This window comes from Taudactylus pleione, unplaced genomic scaffold (assembly GCF_031769625.1).
Source record: "Taudactylus pleione unplaced genomic scaffold, aTauple2 ptg000127l, whole genome shotgun sequence".
NCBI lineage: Eukaryota > Metazoa > Chordata > Amphibia > Anura > Myobatrachidae > Taudactylus > Taudactylus pleione.
In genome coordinates this window covers 16,891,756-16,913,260 of record NW_028284529.1, presented here as the reverse complement: position 1 = coordinate 16,913,260, position 21,505 = coordinate 16,891,756, and the positions used below count along the sequence as shown (strand labels likewise).

The 21,505-nt window shown below is 42.1% G+C and overlaps 1 protein-coding gene across 1 annotated transcript in view; it reads left to right on the top strand.

Annotated features, from left to right (window-relative positions):
- Window positions 1-1,240: 1,240 nt before the first annotated feature.
- LURAP1L (leucine rich adaptor protein 1 like) overlaps window positions 1,241-21,505 on the top strand; it is a 37,237-nt gene continuing 16,972 nt past the window's right edge. Inside the window, exon 1 of the mRNA XM_088472661.1 lies at window positions 1,241-1,922. Within this exon, the coding sequence (XP_088328787.1) occupies window positions 1,701-1,922 (222 nt within the window). The 5' untranslated portion in view covers window positions 1,241-1,700. The remainder of the gene's footprint in view (window positions 1,923-21,505) is intronic.

The following is a 21,505-nucleotide window of genomic DNA, read 5'->3' as shown; positions in this document are numbered from 1 at the left end:
GTCCAGGGGTCTGGTGGTGCAGTGGTGGGGGTCCCCAACCTCCCGATTTGACCACCCGCGGGCCACCTCGGCTGAAATCGGGATGCTGGGGAGGGGTGCGCCCTCTACGGGTGGCGCCCCTGTGCAACCGCACTGGTCGAACAACCCTAGAGCCGGCCCTGGGCACTTCACACAGGCTGGTCCCCGGGGGCAAAAAATTTAATATTTAAACAGAGCGCTGTAGACACAGACCAAATAGATTATATATAATAAATATTCCTAGCGCTGTAAGGCCAAGAGGAACTAACTGTGAGAGTTCCAAAATAGATAGACAAGAAAAACTATTCCTAGCAGCGAAAGACCTGTGTGTTTTTTCTGGTCCACGGGGGCAGCCTGCACCTCCAGCACCCTCGATTTTAAAAAAAAAATAGGGGTTTTGGGACGCGAGGCCACGCCCCCACATGCAAGGCCCCACCCACAAAGCCACACCCCTTATTTTCCGGGCGCTCACACTGCGCTGACTACACGCTCCCCGTCCCTGCCCGCACCGGATGCAATGTGAAGTAGGGACACCGCTGCATGGGTCCACCCAGTTGTGATGTCAGTCACCAGCGGCCTCTGCAACAAGTGTACGGGCAGTCAACTGACCGCCTGTACACACAGTATGATGTGCCGATATATCTGCAGATATATCGTCCATTGGCAGTTCTGCACAGCCGACACGATATGTCTGTGAACGATGTCGTTCAGAGACAAATCGTCTGTACACACTGGCTAACGCACACGATATATCGGCCGTTCAACTGAGTGGCCGATATATATCGGCCAGTGTGTACCCAGCATTAGTGGTATTAAGCTGCACCACTTTATTAGCACAGAATTACGTTACCATTTGTTTTTTTCTTGGTTATATTATTTTCTCAGTTTTAAAAATAATTGTACCCACTTTCATATTTTTTGTGATAAAAAGAAGTACAGCACGAAAGTCTATGACTAGCACTGACCTGTGTTTGTAGCAGGATTAGTAACAGGCGAAAACTCCTGCAGTGTAAACTAAAACAATCGCAGCTGGCAACAAAGTACGGCCTCATGTGTGTACAGTATGTGTGTGTGGTGCTGTGTGTGTGTATGGGGGGAAGGGGGGGGGTCTGTTATTACTTTTTCTTTGGAGATATACGGTAGAAGGGCAGTGTCAGACCCGGTCCTCCTGCCACTGAGGTTTAAAGTTTCAGCAGCAGATCTGGGGAGTTGGGAACACAATGATCTGGATGACACACACAGGCTGCAGGGTGACAGTGCGGCCGTTTACAGGATAGCACTGTGCTTGGCATGTCAGAATAACCTTGTACATTATAGTCACTTTTGATCAGGATAGTAAACCTGTGTGTGCTAAATCAGGATAACCACAGCAAGCAGAGAAAGCGCTGGAGGGAAGGAATATGGGTGTATAAAGGAATAATAATTGCTGGTACGTAATTTCATAGTAACAGTGCACACACCCATATGAAGAAGTTTTGACTTGTCACCCAAGAAGCAATGACCTACTTGTCTGACTGTCTCCCTGTCTGAGATTTGTGTATAGACTGCGATCACACTGGAATCGCAGTGACATCTGGCTGATTGCACACGTTGTATTTTCTGTGAGTAGCCTATACTAGGCGACAGGTCCTGTGCGAGAGCTCTGGGGAAGCAGTAACTCCCTCCTGAGCTGGCATAGGAGAATGGCTGGTTCCTCCACGATGCTGGACCTGAGAGACATAGAGATCAAGCTGGGGCGCAAGGTGCCTGAGAGCCTGGCCAAGTCCCTCCGGGAAGAGCACAGTGACTGGAAGAAGGATGCCACAGGCGGGTACTCGGACTACACAGAGACCCGGGATAACCTCCCCCAGTCCAGCACACTGGAAAGACTGGAAACTAAAATACAGCTTCTCAAGCAAGATATGGTAAGTATGACTAGTGACAGGTATAGGGGCACTGACTGCTTGCCTGTGAATTCAGAAACTCTCAGTGTACAATGTACATCATGGTTTTTGTTTTTACGGAACTTTGTTAATGCTTCTTTTGCTGTAAATGTTGTCTTTCATCATCGGATGACTGCTGTGAAATTGTAACAGTTGCAAAATCTAAGTAACAGGTGTCCTTTCCTGTGTAACATCCTTCTTGTTTTTAGCTACTTAGTGACATGTGTCTCCCATAACAGAAGGGTCTACACAACTGTACCAGAGGTAGGAAACAGATGGCTCTCCAGCTGCTTTGTGACTACAAGTCCCAGCATGTCACCTAGGTCAACAAACACATTTTTCCTAAACCAGTTTTTCAGCATAAGTTTAGGAATTAGCTAGCATGTTATATTTGTTTAAAAAAATACATTTATTTATGCAACCTTTAAATATTATTTGCATTTTGTAAGTGACTTTGTCATGGTGTAAAATAAAATACCCATGATAGGAAAAACAACAAGGTATTCTTCATTAGTTCAGCATATTGCCAATAGTATCTTTGTTGTAATTTGTGAAATAGTTCTAGGTGCACACTTTGCAATGAGACTACTGTAGGACAATATTTACTGATGAATCTAAATGAAAGCCTAGTAAACGCTCTATAGCAGGGTTGAACCTGGGAGTGATGTGGAATACATTTATCCTGGGTGTGCTATTCCATACAAAATTATAGATGTGATTATGTGATAAAATTATTCAAAGTATAATAGTTACCTATAGGAGGGCATGTAAATGTCACCTGTTCCCTCTAGTGGGGAACTATTGTCATGGCATTACAACTGCTGTCTGATGGAGAGGTGTGAAAATAAAGTGTAAAAGTTGAGATAAAGTAGGACAAATGTCTTGTTCAAAATGGTTTCACTTTTTACCTGAGTTGAGTTATTGAACACTCTATCATAGGAAGCACATTTTGCTATTTTTTGGGACACTTGGTCGCAGGATAATAAGCCTATCCATCTAATGTGTGATGATTCTATCACCTCTTGATCGCATATTTTGAAAATGAACTAACCAAAACACAAATACAAACCTCATTTATTTTAATTTTACAGCAATCATATCTTGTACTCATATAAAGACATAAGTTAAACTGAAACTGCAACTACAGTATTATGTTATGAAAATATTCATTCAAATTTGAGAGGTCTGGGGTAAGGCCAAGAATTCTCAGTCTGCAGTGCACTGCATGAGAAATTAGATGCCTTTAACCACCTCATATATTTCATTCAAATTATCTTACCCTTAACATAAATAAACAATAATAAAGATTATAGGTCTGATGATAATTTAAAGAACACTGTTAAATAAACTGGAAAGCATGGGATTGAATACAAAGATAGTGGAATGGATAAGATCATGGCTGCAGGATAGGAAACAGAGAGTTGTAGTAAACGGAGTGCAGTCTCAAGAGGGAAATGTTACCAGTGGAGTACCTCAGGGATTTGTACTTGGACTAGTGCTTTTTAATATCTTTATTTGTGACATTGCGAATGGTATTGAAGGGAAATTATGCCTTTTTGCAGATGACACAAAGGTATGCAACAGGGTAGACACACCAGGAGGGGTAAAACAAATGATTTATTATCTAGGTAGACTAGAGGAATGGTCAAAAATGTGGCAACTACAGTTTAATGCCAAAAAATGCAAGATCATGCACTTGGGTCTCAAAAATATAAAAGATAATTATAGTATTAATGGCACTATACTGGAAAGTACTGAAGAGGAAAGGAATCTAGGAGTCACTATTTCAGGTGACTTAAAGGCAAGCAAACATTGTAACAAAGCAATGAGGAAGGCAAGTCAGATGCTTGGTTGCATAGGGAGAGGAATCAGTAGTAGAAAGAAAGAAGTGATAATACCACTGTATAGGTCATTGGTACGTTCTCATCTCGAATACTGTGTTCAGTTCCGGAGGCCATATCTCCAGAAGGATATAATACATTAGAGACTGTACAAAGAAGGGCAACTAAAATGGTGCAAGGTCTACACCACAAAACATACAAGGAAAGACTAAAAGATCTTAATATGTATAGTTTGGAGCAGAGAAGGGAAAGAAGGGACATGATAGAAACGTTCAAATATATAAAGGGTTTTAACAAGGTAAAGGAAGGAGACATCTTCAAAGAAAGAGAAGTATTAGAACAAGAGGACATGTTCTGAAACTGGAGGGTGGTAGGTTCAGGGGAAATTTGAGTAAAAATTACTTCACAGAAAGGGTAGTGGATAAGTGGAATAGCCTCTCATGAGAGGTGGTAGAGGCTAAGGCAGTACAGCAATTTAAACATGCATGGGATAGACATAAGGATATCCTTCAGAAGAAGTAAGGATCAATAAGGGTTGAGGTAACAATATGTTTAAAAATGGGGCAGACTAGATGGGCCAAGTGGTTCTTATCTGCCGTCCAATTCTATGTTTCTATGTTAACTTGTCCTTCAACCCCATTTTAGATATTTATTGCAGATCACATTTTTCTCAATGAATGTATAAAAAAAACATTGTGTTGTGGCCCCATTTGGCCAGAAGACCTATTGTAATGTAACCTGACTGTACAGCACAGCTCCTCTGCATCATCAGAATGGTAGGAGTTATGTTAGGAAGCCACATGTGGGCGGTGTGATAGGTACTTTACAAGACCTATCTTGGACCAACAAGGCCACATTAGTACACCATTCTTATACATAATATAAAGCATAGTTCACAAAGTACTGTGCAATGTATGCATTAAATAGTTATCCTGTACCTGGTAAGAGATTTATTTTCAATGGGTTTTTAAAATTTCCATGTGATTATTACCAAATTCCCACCCTTCCTTATTATAATAGTACTTTGGTTAGTGTGTCCACCTCTGGGGATCCCCATTAATTGTTGCAATTAGAATTACATACTGAACAGTCGGGTAGCATTGTAGATGAACAGATGTTAGTCCTGGTAATTTTCCTCCAGACCAGTCTATATGTCAATTATGGATGGATCAGCAGACTCATTGGTGGATAGCATGAATATCCAGTACTTCCCAGCACTTACAGTAGTGGGAGGCCTGGCAAAACAGATTATTTCCCTTTCCAGTGGGCCAAGAATTAGCATAGTACTATAGGAAGAGCAGCACAGTAACAGTACCAGAGATTTGTAGGGGCTACTTTGTAAATCCATTTGAGATTTTTGGCTCTGCAATATACAGTGGCCCCAGAATAGAACCAGCACTGTAGTATGACAGCTAAAATGCATTGTTTTGTACAATAGTGACATGCAATTTGTATTGTATATCCAAGACTAGAGTACTTTCTTTGTTATGTATGTCACTAGAAACCTCTCTGTATTGCATATCAGTCACTATAATCCTCTTTCTATGGTATGTCAGTCACTAGAACATTCTCTGTATTGTATATCAGTCACTATAAAACTCTCTCTATGGTATGTCAGTCACTAGAACATGATCTGTATTGTAATGCTGTCTGTATTGTATTGGACACTAATAAGCTTTCTGTATTGTATACCCATAACTATTATTCTTTACAGTTATTTATATAGCGCATATATATTCTTTACACTTTACAAAGAATATTTGGTCATTCACATCAGTCCCTGTCCCAGTGGAGTTTACAGTCTACATCTACAGTATATTCCCTACTACATGTACACATGCATATATACTGGGGTTAATTTTTTGTCAAAATCCAATTAGCCTACCAGTATGTTTTTGGATTGTGGATGGAAACCAGGGTACTCGAGTAAACCCACACAACATGGGGAGAACATACAAACTTAGCACTGTTAGGGTGGATATCGAGCCCAAGGCCTCTGCGCTGTGAGGCAGCAATGCTAACCATTAAATCAACCAAGCTGCCTGATTTTCTCTGTATTGTATAATGTTCTCTTAATTATTTAGTACCTACAATGCTCTCTGTATTGAATATTGGTCAGTAAAGTGTTATAGATTGTGTAGATATCACATATATTGCATATAGCTAAGTCACTAACATAGGTGCATATAGGTCGCTAGAATAGGTTTTACATTGATTACAGATGAGGCTGGTGTGGTTTCTCATTATACAGTAGTTCCCTGTAGTATGTCAGTATTTGTATAAACCCAGTATAATGTTAGCCTACTACATTATACAAATCGGTTAAACAGGGTTTTTGTGTTTGTCTGCCCTGCAATGAAAAACATGGAAGTAATGAGTTGATGATACTAAGGGGTAAGTTTACTAAGTTTCAAGATGGTCCAGATTTTCAAAGTGATTTATCTCGCTGGTACTCGCCAAAACTCGGGTGATTTAATCCCTTTTTTTATTCCAAATTTACCAACAGGCGATTTGAGGCTAAACGAGTTTGCCGATGGTGAAGCAGAAGGAGATATCTCTCCCGAGTAACTCGTTTTGCAGGAGATTACTCACCCGAGATTGCAGTGTTTTCTCTCTGCAAATCTCTCCCGAGCTAGCAGCCAGCACATATCAGTGAGATATGTGCTTACTGCTTGTGTGGTAAGACTTGTAAAAAGTAGATAAATGTTTTTTTTTTAAAATGACGTGAGATCCCCCCCCAAAACACTAACCACGTCCCCGGACATGCCAGCTACTCCTGGTTCTTAACATTACAGGGAAAAAATGTGTAGTGTTCCACTGTAATTTAAGAACCAGCACCAGGCAACAGGGACAGAGCTGGTTTTAAATATACGGAGAAAAAAATTGACGTGAGGTACCCCATATATTTAAAACCAGCTCTGGACCGTTTCTAACGGGGGACCGATGCCACAGCCAGGGGTGCCCTTTCACTGGGCCCCCCAGCCGCAGCATCAGCCCTGACCGTTAGTCAGCCCAGGCCAGGGAACACTGGGGAGTTGAGGACCCCATCAATAAAGGGGTCACCCTCTCCAGGGCACCCCTGGCCTAAGCTGATAGCCCGGGGTTATCCCCGCCACCCCTGGGCGGTGGGTTGCGGGTTGATAGTGTTAGGTGTAGTGTAAAAATTGTAATTTTCATCATTGTCTTTACATCATTGTCTTTACAGTGGAACTACAGGTCCTAGCAAACCTCCCCCGCATGCTGGTACTTGGAGAACCACAAGTACCAGCATGCAGGGTATTAAGGGCCTACTGGTACCTGTAGTTCACCTGTAAAGAAACAGTTAATAAAACACACAACACACTGTGAAAATAAAGCTTTATTGCATCCATAAACACACTTACACATACTCACCTGTTTCAAGATGTTCCCGTCCCCTTGTCAACATAAAGTATCTCAACGAATTACCTGTTAAAAAAGATCCAATACTCACCTTTATGTCCTGGTGCTTGTGGTTCTCCAAGTACCAGCATGCGGGGGAGGCTTGCTGGGACCTGCAGTTCCACTGTAAAGACAAAGATGAAGATTCTAATTTTACACTACACCTAACACTATCAACCTGCCACCCGGTGAAAGGGCACCCCTGGCTGTGGCATCAGTCCCCCGTTAGAAACGGTCCAGGGCTGGTTTTAAATATAAGGGGTACCTCACGTCAATTTTTTTCTACGTATATTTAAAACCAGCTCTGTCCCTGCTGCCTGGTGCTGGTTCTTAAATTACAGTGGAACTCTACACATTTTGTTCCCTGTAATGTTAAGAACCAGGACTAGTTGCCAGTTCCGGGGCTGGTTAGTGTTTTTACAAATTAACCCTATTTTGACCATTTATAGAAAGAACATACACAAGTCACAATGATTTGTGTATGTTTCTGACCATCTCGCAGCTCGGGGTTGAGAGTTTGAAAAGTGATTTTGACAGAGAGTTTGCTCCTATCTCACGCGAGCTTGTCATCCCGATTCTTGGTAAATTTGAGAGATGTATGTTTTAGGTGAAAAGTACTTCCGATTTGGCCCGATGGTGATTTGATTTGAGATTGCTATCTCACCCGAGTTTTACGAGTGAGATGAGAGAAATCTCTTTCTAACTCACCCGACTTTACCTTTAGTAAATTTGCAAGCAGGAAAAAAATGAATAAATCATCTAAGATGGTCATCTCGACCTATCTCGATTCTTAGTAAATTTACCCCTATATGTATCCAAATCTGAGATTACTTTGTCACAAGCCAAACAAACAAATTACATATGGTTATTATAACTTTGTAAATGATTAATGAATTATGAAGTAAATTATTTTCCATAAGAATTGGACAAGTAAAACAGTAGCACAGCAGTATTGGCATTAGTGGTGAAGCACAGTGGTGTAAAAGCACGGGATCAGTTATCTGGAATGCTTGCGCTTGGTCAGATAAGGTTTTTGTTTTCCATAATTTGAAACATGATGCATAACACAGAGCCAGATTAAGATCCCATAGGGCCCTAGGCAACTAATTAATTTTGTGCCCCTTCCCTCCAGTCCAGCCCTGCAAACTTTGATAGTGTATAATTAATTTTAGGTGCTTTGTACAACTATATAGATGTGTCTACATACATCTATCCTTTGTGCGCTACAAGTCGCGTGACACATAATGCATGAGCGCCGTGTGACTTGGCAGCGTTGATTGTCTTTTCGTGTGACTTTTTCACTTACGTAATGCGTCTTATAGAATATAGGAATGCTGCATATCATTTTAATCAGCAGAAGCTACTTGTGTGTCATATTTGCATCACTTTGCGAATAAGACACACTTTAATGGAAAAAGTTGCATGAAAAGACGTTCTGCGATACTGAGTCACAGCATGTTGCAGATAGAAGGGCTGTTAAAATGCGCAAGGAGGCTAGATGTATGTGGACACATCTGTATAATATAATATTAAACAGATAAACAATGCATGGCGGAGTCTATTGCAGTACAGTAAGTTATGCTTTATAAGAATTGATAGCGCAGTAAAAAAAAATAGATGCAAAATAAATACAAAAAAGGATAATTATTTTTTAAATCTTTAAAGGATAAAGTATTTTTAAAATAAATTTCACCTGTTTTCGCTATCCAGATATAGCAATAACTGAACAGGTAATGTGGTGGCACGAGAATCGCCACAATACATATTAAACAGATGGACAGGAAGATTAATTTAGCATTGAGGTTCTGTCAGAACCTTTCAGGTTAACATAACAATCTGGTAGGAAAATCTTGCTCATTTTTGTTCTTACCCATAGAGGTTTGCAGGGTTCTCTTGTAAACTTACTAACATATAGTAAAATTCAACCAGTATCAATCATTTTCTGATTTTATTTTCTGTATTGTTTTTTTAATAAGAAACCTAATTAATGGGTTTTTTGACAAAGATTCCTTACCGTGGTTTGGATTGTTGCCTCACAGTGCTGAGGCTAGGACAGGCACTATCTGTGTTGCGTTTGTATGTCCCCGCATGTTTAAGCATACATGCCTACCCTCCCGGTTTTCGCGGGAGGCTCCCGATTTCTTGTCTAACGCCCCGCACCCTCGGAAGGTTAGGCATTTCTCCCGCATTCTGCCCACTTCCTAGTGAAGTGGGCAGAATGAGGAGAATACCCGCGGCGATCGTGTAGGGGGCGGGGCTTAAAACATGATTCTACATGAACCATGTCATTTGGCCCCGCCCCCTATGCAAATTCTAGCCTATCACGGCAATTTTACCGCGAGGGTGCGGGGCTTAATGACGCGAATCATCAGGCCACACTCCCATCACCCCCCTCCTGCTTCTCTTACCCGGGCTTCTCCCGGGAAGAGATCTGAAAAGGTAGGCAACTCTGTGTTTAAGTAGGTTTCCTCCAGATGATATGGTACCCTCATATAGAGTAGGCATACTAGCATGATAAATGGCTTCTTATAAAATAAACCCTAATGTATGTATGGTAAATAACTTATGGGTACATGTACCAAGAGGAGATAAAGAGAATAAACATAAAAGGCACAGATAATCCCTGTACATATTGCTTCTCAATATGTACCAAATGGATATCTCTGAATTATACCTACAAGCGCTAAAACAGTCTTGAATCAGCACTGCCATAAGCACCTATGCCGGCACTAGAAGACCTAGAAATTATGAAGAGCAAAAGTCACTTATTGTTAGGAGTCTTCTCCAACGCTGAATTCCTCACCTGTAGCTGCCGATAACTGCTTCTCCTCACTGGAAATGTCTAATGTCAGAATGTTAGTTTGACAATAAAGTTTGTTGAATTTTTTTATTGTTTTATTTAGCTGCACGAGTGAGGCCTCTTATCGTGTATGCGCCCACTCTTCATACCGCACATGCTCAGACAACACCATACTTCCCAACTGTCCCGCTTCCAGCCTCCAGTGGGACAGTCCCGTTTTTCTGGGACTGTCCCGCTGTCCCGCCCACGGGCCGCAGTGTCCCGCGGTGGGGGGGCAGTTGGGGGAAGCATACACCGCTGCTCTGCATAGCAGAGCAGCGGGTATGCAGAGTGAGAATAGATGCTGTGCGCATGCGCACAGCATCTATTCATAATACGAGGGGAAGCCCGGGGGCAGCCCAGCATCTTGGGGATGCTGGGTACACCCCATTAGTGATGTAAACAGGGGCGTGTCATTGGGCCACACCCCCTTTATGATCAAGTCACGCCCCCTTTTCGGGCCCACTCGCCTTTGACGCGCAGAGGTCCCAACTCTGGAGCAGCAATTGATGGGAGATATGCAACACTGAAGATGCATTTCAGCGCTAATCACCAAAGTGGTGACGCATCGTTCACTGACTTTAACAACCCATTTATTATTACATACTATTGTAAATGCTTTCTCCTTAGGTGCAGCAGGAGTGTCAATATCACAGTAGTTAGAATCCTTTTATCTTTAGCACATGTAATCCTTAGACTATTAGAAGCTCCAGTGATGCAGGGAATGATATGAGTGATTCAATATTCAGTGTAAAGCTCTGTGTAAAATGGTGGCACTATACAAAAAACAATAATAAAAGAACATGTTCACGTAACACAGTTGTTAAATGACACTGATAAATCAAACTAATGGGGAGATTTAATAAAGCTTGGAGAGAGATAAAATTGGAGATAAATAGCACCAACCAATCAGCTCCTAACTGTCATGTTTCAAACACAGCCTGTAAAGTGACAGCTGATTGGTTGGTGCTATTTATCTCCAATTTTATCTCTCTCCAAGTTTTATTAAATCTCCCCCAAAATACCCATACTGTAGCTTTATAATTGCAGTGTCTAAAACTTGCCCATTTAGATACAGTCGGGTGGACGTACTTATCGTGCCGCTATAGCTCTTGCCTCTTACGGAGGCAAAGCAGGAAGCACTAATGCTAAGATTTATTAACATCTTTTCAACCGGAGTGGGGGGAGGGGGTAGATTTACTAAGCCTTAGAGAGAAATAATGTAGCAACCAATTCCTAGCTGTCATTTTAATATGGCGGCTTCTGTATATTTTTTTTAAATTAAATATATTTTTAGAAATGCATTCTAAACATTATCCAAGAAAATAAAATGCCAATTTCTGACCATTTTCTAGGAAATAAATTGTCAGTTAATAATAATAATTAATAACATCTGAGTGATTTTCCGTCAGCATATAATAGTATGGCAACAGCAAAATCATTAGGTGTTTGCAGATAACATAGGGAAAAGTGATTGATTTCTACATTTTCTTATTTCATACATACCAAAGTTCAATGTAAGTGTCAAATTACGCTGGTTATATAGCACATTTGGCAATTACCACCTCTTCTTACACCTCCCCTAATGTGTATCATTCCAACGTAATCCTTCTGAGCCCAAAGGAATTTGTACATATATAAACATACTTGTCTTACTAATTGTGGCAGTGGGCCTCACCTGCAATACATGCTTCACCAGTTACACTAACTTTACTGATCAGAAAAAAATACAGAAAAAAATTGAAAAATCAAAATGCAAAAAAGCAATATTATCAAAAATTATAAACCAATTCTTATTTTGAAATGCAGCTTCAAACATGTAGTGTCTTGTTTTATCAAACAGAGTGATGGAGTAAAGATATATAAATATTTTACTCGCTGAGTACCTGGAATTGCCGGGTTTAAATCTTCAAGTGATTAAGTTTTATTATGTGATGTTATCGAAATCCATCCAGTGAAAGGCCCATAACAGGCTCCCTTGGTCAAAGTTCTGCCCAGTGCACTCCGCCAAGAGGTCCGACCGGAACCCCAACCATTCCATTAGGCATCTCACATCAATTGCCACCCCTCTGTGAAGTTTTCACCCAAATCCATCTAGTCAAAGGCCCAGAACAGGCTCCCCAAGTCAAAGTTCTGCCCAGCATCCCTGGGTCAAAGTTCTGCCCAGCGTACACCAACAGGAGGTCCGACTGGGACCTCAAACCCCTAGTATGTCTTCTGGGATCCAATGTTACCACTCTGTGAAGTTTTCATCCAAATCCATCCAGTGGAAGTCTCAGAATAGGCTTCCTGGGTCAAAGTTCTGCCCAGCATACAGAAACGGGAGGTCCGACTGGGACCCTAACCACCATAAAACTTGGCCAGGGTCCAATTGGACCACCTCACATTGGTTTCATCCCAATTGATGCAGGGGTGTCCGAATGCATAACTGAATGCATAAACAAATATTGGTTTCATCCCAATCGATGCAGGGGTGTCCGAATGCATAACTGAATGCATAAACAAATAAACAAACAGACCAATGAATTTTATATATAAGATACCGCCATAGGAGCACAAATTCATTATGATACATAGACATACTATATGTAACACAAGTATTTAATTCATTTAAATTGATTTACTTAATTTTCTCCTAAGGCATTAAAAATACATTGATATACAGTATATTCACTCCACCTCTTTTACTGATTAAGGGCCTGATTCAGCATGGATCGCAACTGCTAATGTGCACGCAATCGGCCGATTATTGCATACTGCGCATACGTATGCATCGGTAGTGCGCGAAACAGCCACTGTGATCGGGACTGCGATCACAGTGACTACGCAAACCCATCACAGAGTGATTGACAGGAAGTACCGTTTGTGGGTGGTGATGGGGGGGCAGCGAAACGCAGGCGTACCAGGGTGTTTGAACGCCATTGCAGGGGCGTGCATAAATTAGCCACTGAAATGTCGTATGCAGCCTGAGGTCTCTGAGTAAGGTCAGACCTTGTGCAAGTGTGTGTGACGCTGTGATGGTATTCGATTGTACTGATGGTTTTGCAGTCTTGCTAAACATTACGGATGTGTGTAGTTAGGTAAAGTGGGTGTCCTTATGTTGTGCTGTGGTGGTATAATGATCGCAATGGATTAGCATATTATCGCAGTGAGACTGCGTGCTATTGCAATCGCAGTTGCGATCGGTAGTGAATCAGGCCATAATACCCAGCATGTGTGTGGATGTATGTGTTTAAAATTGCATACACGCACCATACATCACTGCTTCTCTGTTATGCAGAGCAGCATGTGACAGAGTGTTCCCCCAACCTACCCACCACTCATGGGACACTCGACCCATGGGTTGGACACCGGGATAGTTCCCAAAAAGCGTGACTGTCCTGCTGAAATCGAGTTGGTTAGGAGGAATGGTCAATTTGTTCTTCAGTATTACGGTGAAATGAAGACGCATGGAGAGATGTAATTAAAGAATGTTATTATCAAACAACAGCTGAAGTCTGCTTATACTGCTTCTTAAAAGCAAACAAAAAAACTGCCTCTCTCCTTTTGGAAATACACGTAGAGATGAGCAAATTGGCTGTAATTTAAAACACAGGCCAACTAAATAAAAATTTTAGGTTAAATTAAAACACCGTATTACTTGAAATGTCATAACTGGTTCTTGGTAATCAGCAATCTCATTTGACCATTGCTAACAGTATTTTTATTGACTTAAAAAGTGCTGCGTCATGTATGTATAGAAATAATTCCTCTGCAATGTATTACATTAAGGCAGACCTCACATGCTTACAACATTGAAATCTAAAAAAGAGTATTAATGAACAGCACTGGCTTTGGCAAATATGTGGCCCTGTGCAACATCCATTGTATGGTACCTCTATCCCAATGTAGGGCTCATGACTACAATCCATTCCGGCTTCTTATTGATCTGCTCATTCACATCCCAATAAGCTGCATGTGCTGAACCAGCTTTTGCTAGTTTTGAACTGTGGTGACACTGTAGCCTTGTGAAAAAACTTGCAGTTTGCAGATCCCGAGGCTTCATTATGGTGCATCTCATTTAGGGGGAGATGCATCAACCCTTCGAGAGCGATAAAGTGCAATAGTTGCTCATAGTTTAATTGCAAGTTTGCAAGCAGGGCCCTCTTACTCCTATGTCTGTCTGTCATTACCAGTCTTGTTTTATTACTGTTTGTTACCAAATTGTAAAGCTCAATGGCATATTCTGGAGGTATATAACTGGTAACAATAATAATAGTAATAATATTAATAATAGCAAACAATCTGCTTCTACCAGGGGTGTATTAAGAGAGGAGGCCCGTGTGCAGTCTCCACCTTGGCCCTCTCCTTTCTAGCCAGTAGAGCAGTAGACAGTCTGAGCACTAGGAGCACAGACTGTATTGTCCATGCGCAAAACACCGGAAAAATGGCCACCATTTTCCCAGTGGGTTTTGGAGCATGACTCACGCTGACCGGGGAGTCTCAGAGGTGAGTTTTGAAGATATAGGTGCTAAGTGTGCGGTGTGGACCCCCCAGGACTCAGGTGTCTGAGTGCACTGTACACAATGCACCCATTCTAGATACGCCACTGGCTTCTACCTATAATTTATATACAACAGTCTAATACCCCATTTAGACATATCGAGATTCTTGGGTTTTTGCCGTGGCTTGGCCAAACTACCCAGGACTCGCTTATGTCTGAAAGGCACCAACCCAGGATCACAGTCCCGGGTCAGTGCCCCTGCTATTGACCAAGGTCTTTCCCAGGACTTTTGTCCCTGGTAGATAACTTGAGTTAAGTCTGACTGGTGTGACCCACGATTTTACTCCAGGGTCACACCTAGAAGCCGCTGGCCGTTTGGGGCTGCCTGGAGGGGGTGGAGCTGCTTTGTTTGAGAGGGCTAGGGCTGCCTGGAGGGGGTGGGGCATCCTCCTACAATAGAAAACAAACTGACAGCGTTGGATCTGGGGAGAGAAGTCCGTGGTTTGACAGCCCTTATAACAAGGGGTGAAGACTGATTACCTGATGGATTAGAAAGAGGTGTCTGGTCCATGGTGCTGTGTGTAGAAGCAGCTGGTGCAGACTAGCTACAGAGTTGATGGGAGGTGTGGTGGCTGGAGAAGGGGTATGTCATTGTGCAAGTGTGTATGAGTGTCACATGTGTGTGTGTATCACATATTTGTGTGTGTATGAGCATGACATGAGAGCTGCCTGGCAGCCCTGGCTGTTAGAATGCCATGGCAGACCCAGTTCATGTCTGAAAGGGGTCGACCTGGGAATTTCCTGGATCTCAGGTGTAGTGTTAAAGAGGGTCTCGAGGGTAAAAAACCCTAGTCTGAGCAGGGATATTCCTGGGTCTTATGTCTGAAAGTGGTATTAAAAGCTGAATGGTTGCTATGGGTAACCTCATCTTTATCATTCTGAAATGTTTGACTTATTGTATCCATTGATAATATGTAATGTTTAACAGGCAGTGCTCCTTTAAGCTGAGGTTTGGAATTTATTTTATCTAGACAGCAGCTACTGTAGCAACCCTGTACCAAAACACAGAATCAAGTGCTGCTGTTGCTATAATTAATAGCTTAGTTACATCATTCAAGGCTGTTGTGAGAGAGAAGTTCTTAGCATCAATCAGAGTTCATCTCATGTATTGCGGCATCTTGCTTTTTTCTCACTACTGGCAGAATTAGAGGCATACTGTAGATGAAGCATGCTCTGAATCACAGAAAAAGAGTAGGCGAAAAGTACTTTGGGCCTGATTCAGAGGCGCACGCTGTTTGCGTGCGCTCGCTTTGAATCAGGGCATTCCTTTTTTTTTCCCACCCTCCAGGATGCTCGCACAGCTGTGGGTAACCACCCAAAGCTTGTGCGAGCGGCCCGTTGGGTGGTCACGATTATAGCGACCATTGGGCTTGCGGCAAGACCCTGCGGGAGGGTCTCGGCTCCCGCAAGCTTGAGTGGACTTCCTCCTCTAATAGAGCAGGAAGTCCACTAGTGACACCACGAGTGATGTCAGTAGGGCCGCCCTCAAATGCCAGGCGTTCGTAGGGGAACGCCTGTGTTTGTGCAGCCACCCCCACTCCCCGCCTACAAAACGGGGCGAGCTGTCAATCAACATCGACAGCTGCCCCATCTTGTAGTGAGCCCCGGAGCTGCCATCGCTCGCTGGGGCTCGCGCATGCGTACGCCGGAGGTGGCGAATGCGCAGGGGCCAAACATCGACCCGCTTGCGAGCACAATGCGCTCGTGAGTGGGTCTGAATCAGGCCCTTTGTTTTTAGCTAGTGTATGCAGGGTTGGTCTGGCCCACAGGGGTACAGGGGAAATCCCCGGTGGGCCCCACTGCCTGAGGGCCCCACCACTTGCTCTAATGTCTGTGAATTATACATTATTGCTCTATTGGAGGGTCAGTTACATGGTCTCTAATGTCTGTGCAAGCCTTTGTGGGGGCTGGCCTCATCCACTGTGGTAACTGACCACACTCAAAAGCATGGGCCCCTACCACAGCATGCCCCTGGTGGGGCCTTCATGCTCCAGTCCGACACTGAGTGTATGTCACACAGACATGATGTCAGGCATCCACCAGGCAGAATGTACTTATATGTGAGCTATTGGTGGTGAGTGATATGATATGTTACACAAGGGGTGGAAGATTATTACCCTACAGCACAGGCTGTAGGGTAATATCAGATTGTTTCCAAATACTATAGGTAAATATCTGGGCGTTTTCAATTGGAGGAGGCATATATGTACTTTAACACACCCGTGGAATTGTTTTCGAATTTTAGAATTTTTATGATAGGGCTTTCAATATATCTAAAAGCCTAGTCATCTTTTGCCTGTCTCTCTATAAAAGCTAAGATTGTTAATATGTTTGTGTCTCTTATTGATGTTTTAATGAGCTACATTTAAATTTGCTTTACTTTTATTAGGAACTTAAATGCATTAGACTTATTAGAAGACATGCAAATTCGATTGCACACTCTTTTTTAATAATACAAAGATACGTTTCTGCTGAATGATTTCATTGCTTTTTTTTGTGTTGCAAACTATAAACAAAAGAAGAAAATGTTTCTAGCTCTGAAAAAAAGCAGCCGTTGGGTAAGTCTTTTATCATTACCTGTCACCTGTCATCACCGTCTAAAATAGAAGTTACAAAGTAAAGCCATCATTTATTTTTATGCTCTGCATTTTTTTATATTGTCCATACATAGGGCTGTACATAAGATCCAGGTTATTGTGTGTTTTTTATATGAATTGTATAGCAGCCCCAAGAAAAGAGCTGGTATTGTACAGCGTTTGCTAGAGTGCTCTGTGTCATGTATGTTCATTACATAGAAACATATTATCATAGTAGATTAGACACTACATTGATAGATGGGATTGCAGTGTATTTTATTGTTATTATCCTTTATTAATATGGCACCACAATGAGTCCGTAGTGCCTTACAAGGTACATAGACAGCAACAGTAGGAACAAAACAAGAACAAAGTCACTTACAGTACAGAATATTGCTGGACATGGTCCCCAAACTCAACGAAGCCACACCATGACCATGTTTTCATCCAATTCCTCATCCACTCATTGTATACCCGATCCACTGCTTTGCCCCCTTCTTCCACCTTTATCATTTCCCCCTTATCTCATTATCTCCTCGATAGTTTCCCCCATTCTTAAAAAACTTACCCTTGATCCCAACACTCTCTCCAACTACCGTCCCATCTCTCTCCTCCCTTTTGCCTCCAAGCTCCTTGAGCGTGTTGTTTACAAACGCCTTACCACCTTTTCTCCCACTCCCTCCTTGATCCTTTTCAGTCTGGCTTCCGTTCTCTCCACTCCACTGAAACTGCCCTCACAAAAGTCAGCAATGACCTCCTTGCTGCCAAATCCAAGGGCCACTACTCTCTGCTTATTCTCCTTGACCTCTCTGCTGCATTTGACACTGTTGACCACCCTCTCTTGCTGCAAATCCTTCACTCCCTTGGTTTACGTGACACTGCTCTCTCCTGGCTGTCGTCCTACCTCTCAGACCGGTCCTTCTCTGTCTCTTCTCATGACTCCTCTTCCCCACCACAGCCTCTTACAGTAGGTGTTCCCCAAGGTTCCGTTCTTGGACCTCTACTATTCTCCCTCTATATGTCCTCTCTAAGTGAACTCATCAGCTCTTTTGACCTCCATTATCATCTCTATGCTGATGATACTCAGATCTACCTTTCCTCCCCTGACCTCTCCCCCTCTCTCCTCACTCGTATCTCCAACTGTCTCTCTGCTATTTCTTCCTGGATGTCCCAGCGATTTCTTAAACTTAATATGTCTAAGACTGAGCTGATCATTTTTCCACCCTCCAACATAACCTCACTTCCCACTATTTCTTTAACAATTGATGTCACAACTATCTCTTCTAGCCCCAAAGTGCTCTGTCTTGGAGTTATCCTGGACTCCTCCCTCTCCTACAAACCACATATCCAGAGCCTCTCACAGTCCTGTCACTTCCATCTCAAAAATATTTCCAAGATTAGACCCTTTCTCACCCAGGATGCCACCAAAACCCTCATACACTCACTGGTCATATCCAGATTGGACTACTGTAACCTTCTCCTATCTGGCCTCCCCAAGCATTATGGCTGCTCTCCAGTCTCTCAATGCTGCTGCTCGACTCATCTTCCTCTCCAAACGCTCTACATCTGCCTCCCCTCTCCTACAAGCCCTCCACTGGCTCCCCTTCCCTTTTAGAACCCAATTCAAGGTTCTCACACTTGCTTACAAATCCCTCACACATTCCTCTCCCATTTACATCTCTGACCTCATCTCCCTCCACTCTCCTGGCCGCCCCCTTTGCTCAACCAATGCACGCCGCCTCTCATGCCAACTGATTACTTCCTCCCACTCCCGCCTCCAAGATTTTGCCCGTGCTGCTCCCGACCTTTGGAACTCTCTCCCTCTCCCTATCAGACTCTCCTCCTCTTTACAATCCTTCAAACGGGCTCTCAAGATCCACTACTTCATCAAAGCCTTCCAGCTCCCATCCTAACTTGCTACTACATGCTCCCTCCTCCCTGTCTTCCCCATCTGTATCATGCCCATCTGTCTGCCCCTCCCCTTTAGAATGTAAGCTCTTATGAGCAGGGCCTCTACCCTCTTGTGCTTCTCCTTACTTTACTTTCACCTACTTCTTACCCCCCACCATGGCACCTAACACTTGGTTGCTTACGCTCTGTTGCATATCTAGGTGTTATGGTCACTTATGTATCAATGTATATTATCCATGTCCTTGTCCTATTTTTTATTTGTTTATGTACTTTGTAAGGCACTGCGGAACACTTGTGGCGCCATATAAATAAACGATAATAATAATAATAATGGTTTATGAAGTTTGCTGCATCAGTAGCCATAATACCCAAGGAATAGATGCCGTTATCCTGTGGGGCAGTAGGGAGGAGACAATTGTATAATGAGGGAAAGGCAACGCACATGAGGCATCATAGCTTACAGTCTAAAGGGGAGGGGCAGACAGACATAGGTGACACAGAGAAGAGACAAGTGAGCAAGGAGCATAGGATAGTGGGATAGAATGAGAACTGGGAGGCCCCAAACTTGCCCTGAAATCACAGATTTTCGTACACAGCCTTACGGGACTGTGAACAAAAATACACGATCATGAGGCTACTGTAAGTATGGGGCCTATACAGAGAGAAACAGCTCTTATCTAATTGAATAGACCACTAAAAGTTATGTTAGTAAACAACCCCAAGTTTCTTGATTTTACTAAATGTAACAAGTAGCTAGAAATTAGTGAAACTGACCATTCCTTTTATGTATTTCATTGAAGTTTGGATGTTTTTTTTTTTATAAAGGGACCTATTAGACTGCAGGAAAAAGTTATAATGTAACAAATCAGTTTGGTGTGGTTATGTTTACTTCAAACAACAGATTCATTCATGCACATCCTAGGAGGAGTGGATTATCAGATTGCTCAACACAAACTTTTATGCTTATCCTGGAACTTGTTTTGCTTAAATGATGAACAGTTTCATTCATTTTAGAGTTAACTTGTAGCTATTCAGCTAGTCACATTTCATGAACTTGTACAGACTTTCAGTTATGGGACATGTATCCATTTAGGTACATTTTAAAGAATTAATTTTTTACTAACTGGACTTTACTCTTTGGTTTTAAACTAGTAGTTGCAACTTGCAACTATCAATTGGGAGATATAGCAGATCCTCACACAGGATTAATAAAGTGTCAAGAACATCTCATTCCTATTTCCATACAGCTTTCTGCACTGTTCCAAGACTCATATGGTACCTTGACGTACAGCATAAATGGACAAATAGGCACTCACCTTAGTTTCACCATTAGGGGTCTATTTACTAAGCAGTGTTAGGAGACAGAGTGAAAAGTGATAAGGTGCCAGCCAATCAGCTCCCAACTGTCATTTTTCAAACACAGCCTGTGAGATGGCAGTTGGGAGCTGATTGGCTGGCAGTTTATCACTTTTCACTCTGTCTCCTAACACTGTTTAGTAAATAGACCCCATAGTCACCAAAGCACTGTCCCAGATCAAGGAAAAATAAAATGACACATTTATTACCAAGTAAAGAGCATTATGGCTGGCAAAATAGATGTTATCACCAGCAATAAGGCTTTACCCTATAAATCACTGATTCCCAAACATGGTCCTCAAGGCACCCCAACAGTTTTAGGCTTTAGAGATATCCATTGTCCATTGTTGAGCACAGGTTGTTAAATAAAATTGACTGAGGTACTAATTAAGTCACCTGTGATCAAACATGGATATCCTTAATGGACTGTTAGGGTGCCTTGAAAACCGAGTTTGGGAAAATCTGTTATAAATCAGCGCAGGGCATACCTTGATTTAACAGGTCTATATACCAGGGATCCATTTAAAAATATCTTAGGCTGGCCATAACAAAAGAAAATAACTGAAACAATGCTTTATTCTTTTAATAAAATGTTTTTTTAATGGACATATTTTAAATATATTTAATTTACTTTAATCTATTTTTTTTATAATATAACTTTTTCTATTAGTGGAACTGACAAACCAAACCGAGCAAAGTGGTAAGGTAACCCTTACTGCTCCAGAACCATCTAACTGCCTCTGTGAGATTATATTATTATATTGTGCCGATAAGAATTTATATAACTGTGATAACTTATAAGTGACAATAAAATGTCATGGCTGCCACTGCTTGTTATTAAATAGGATCCAAAACCCTGCAGTGTTATCATAGTCGAGGCCTTGTAGTTCTTAATGGACGTAGGGAGAGATGTATTTTTCACAAATAAATTGTGATATATCTCCGCCCTATTAATGGTATATATAAATAGTTCTATGTAACTTGACATAAAAAAACACAATAGATTTAATTTTATATTCTTTTACACGTCATAATGTTATCTTACATCCCTCTTTCATTCCTGTGATCACTTCAGATGT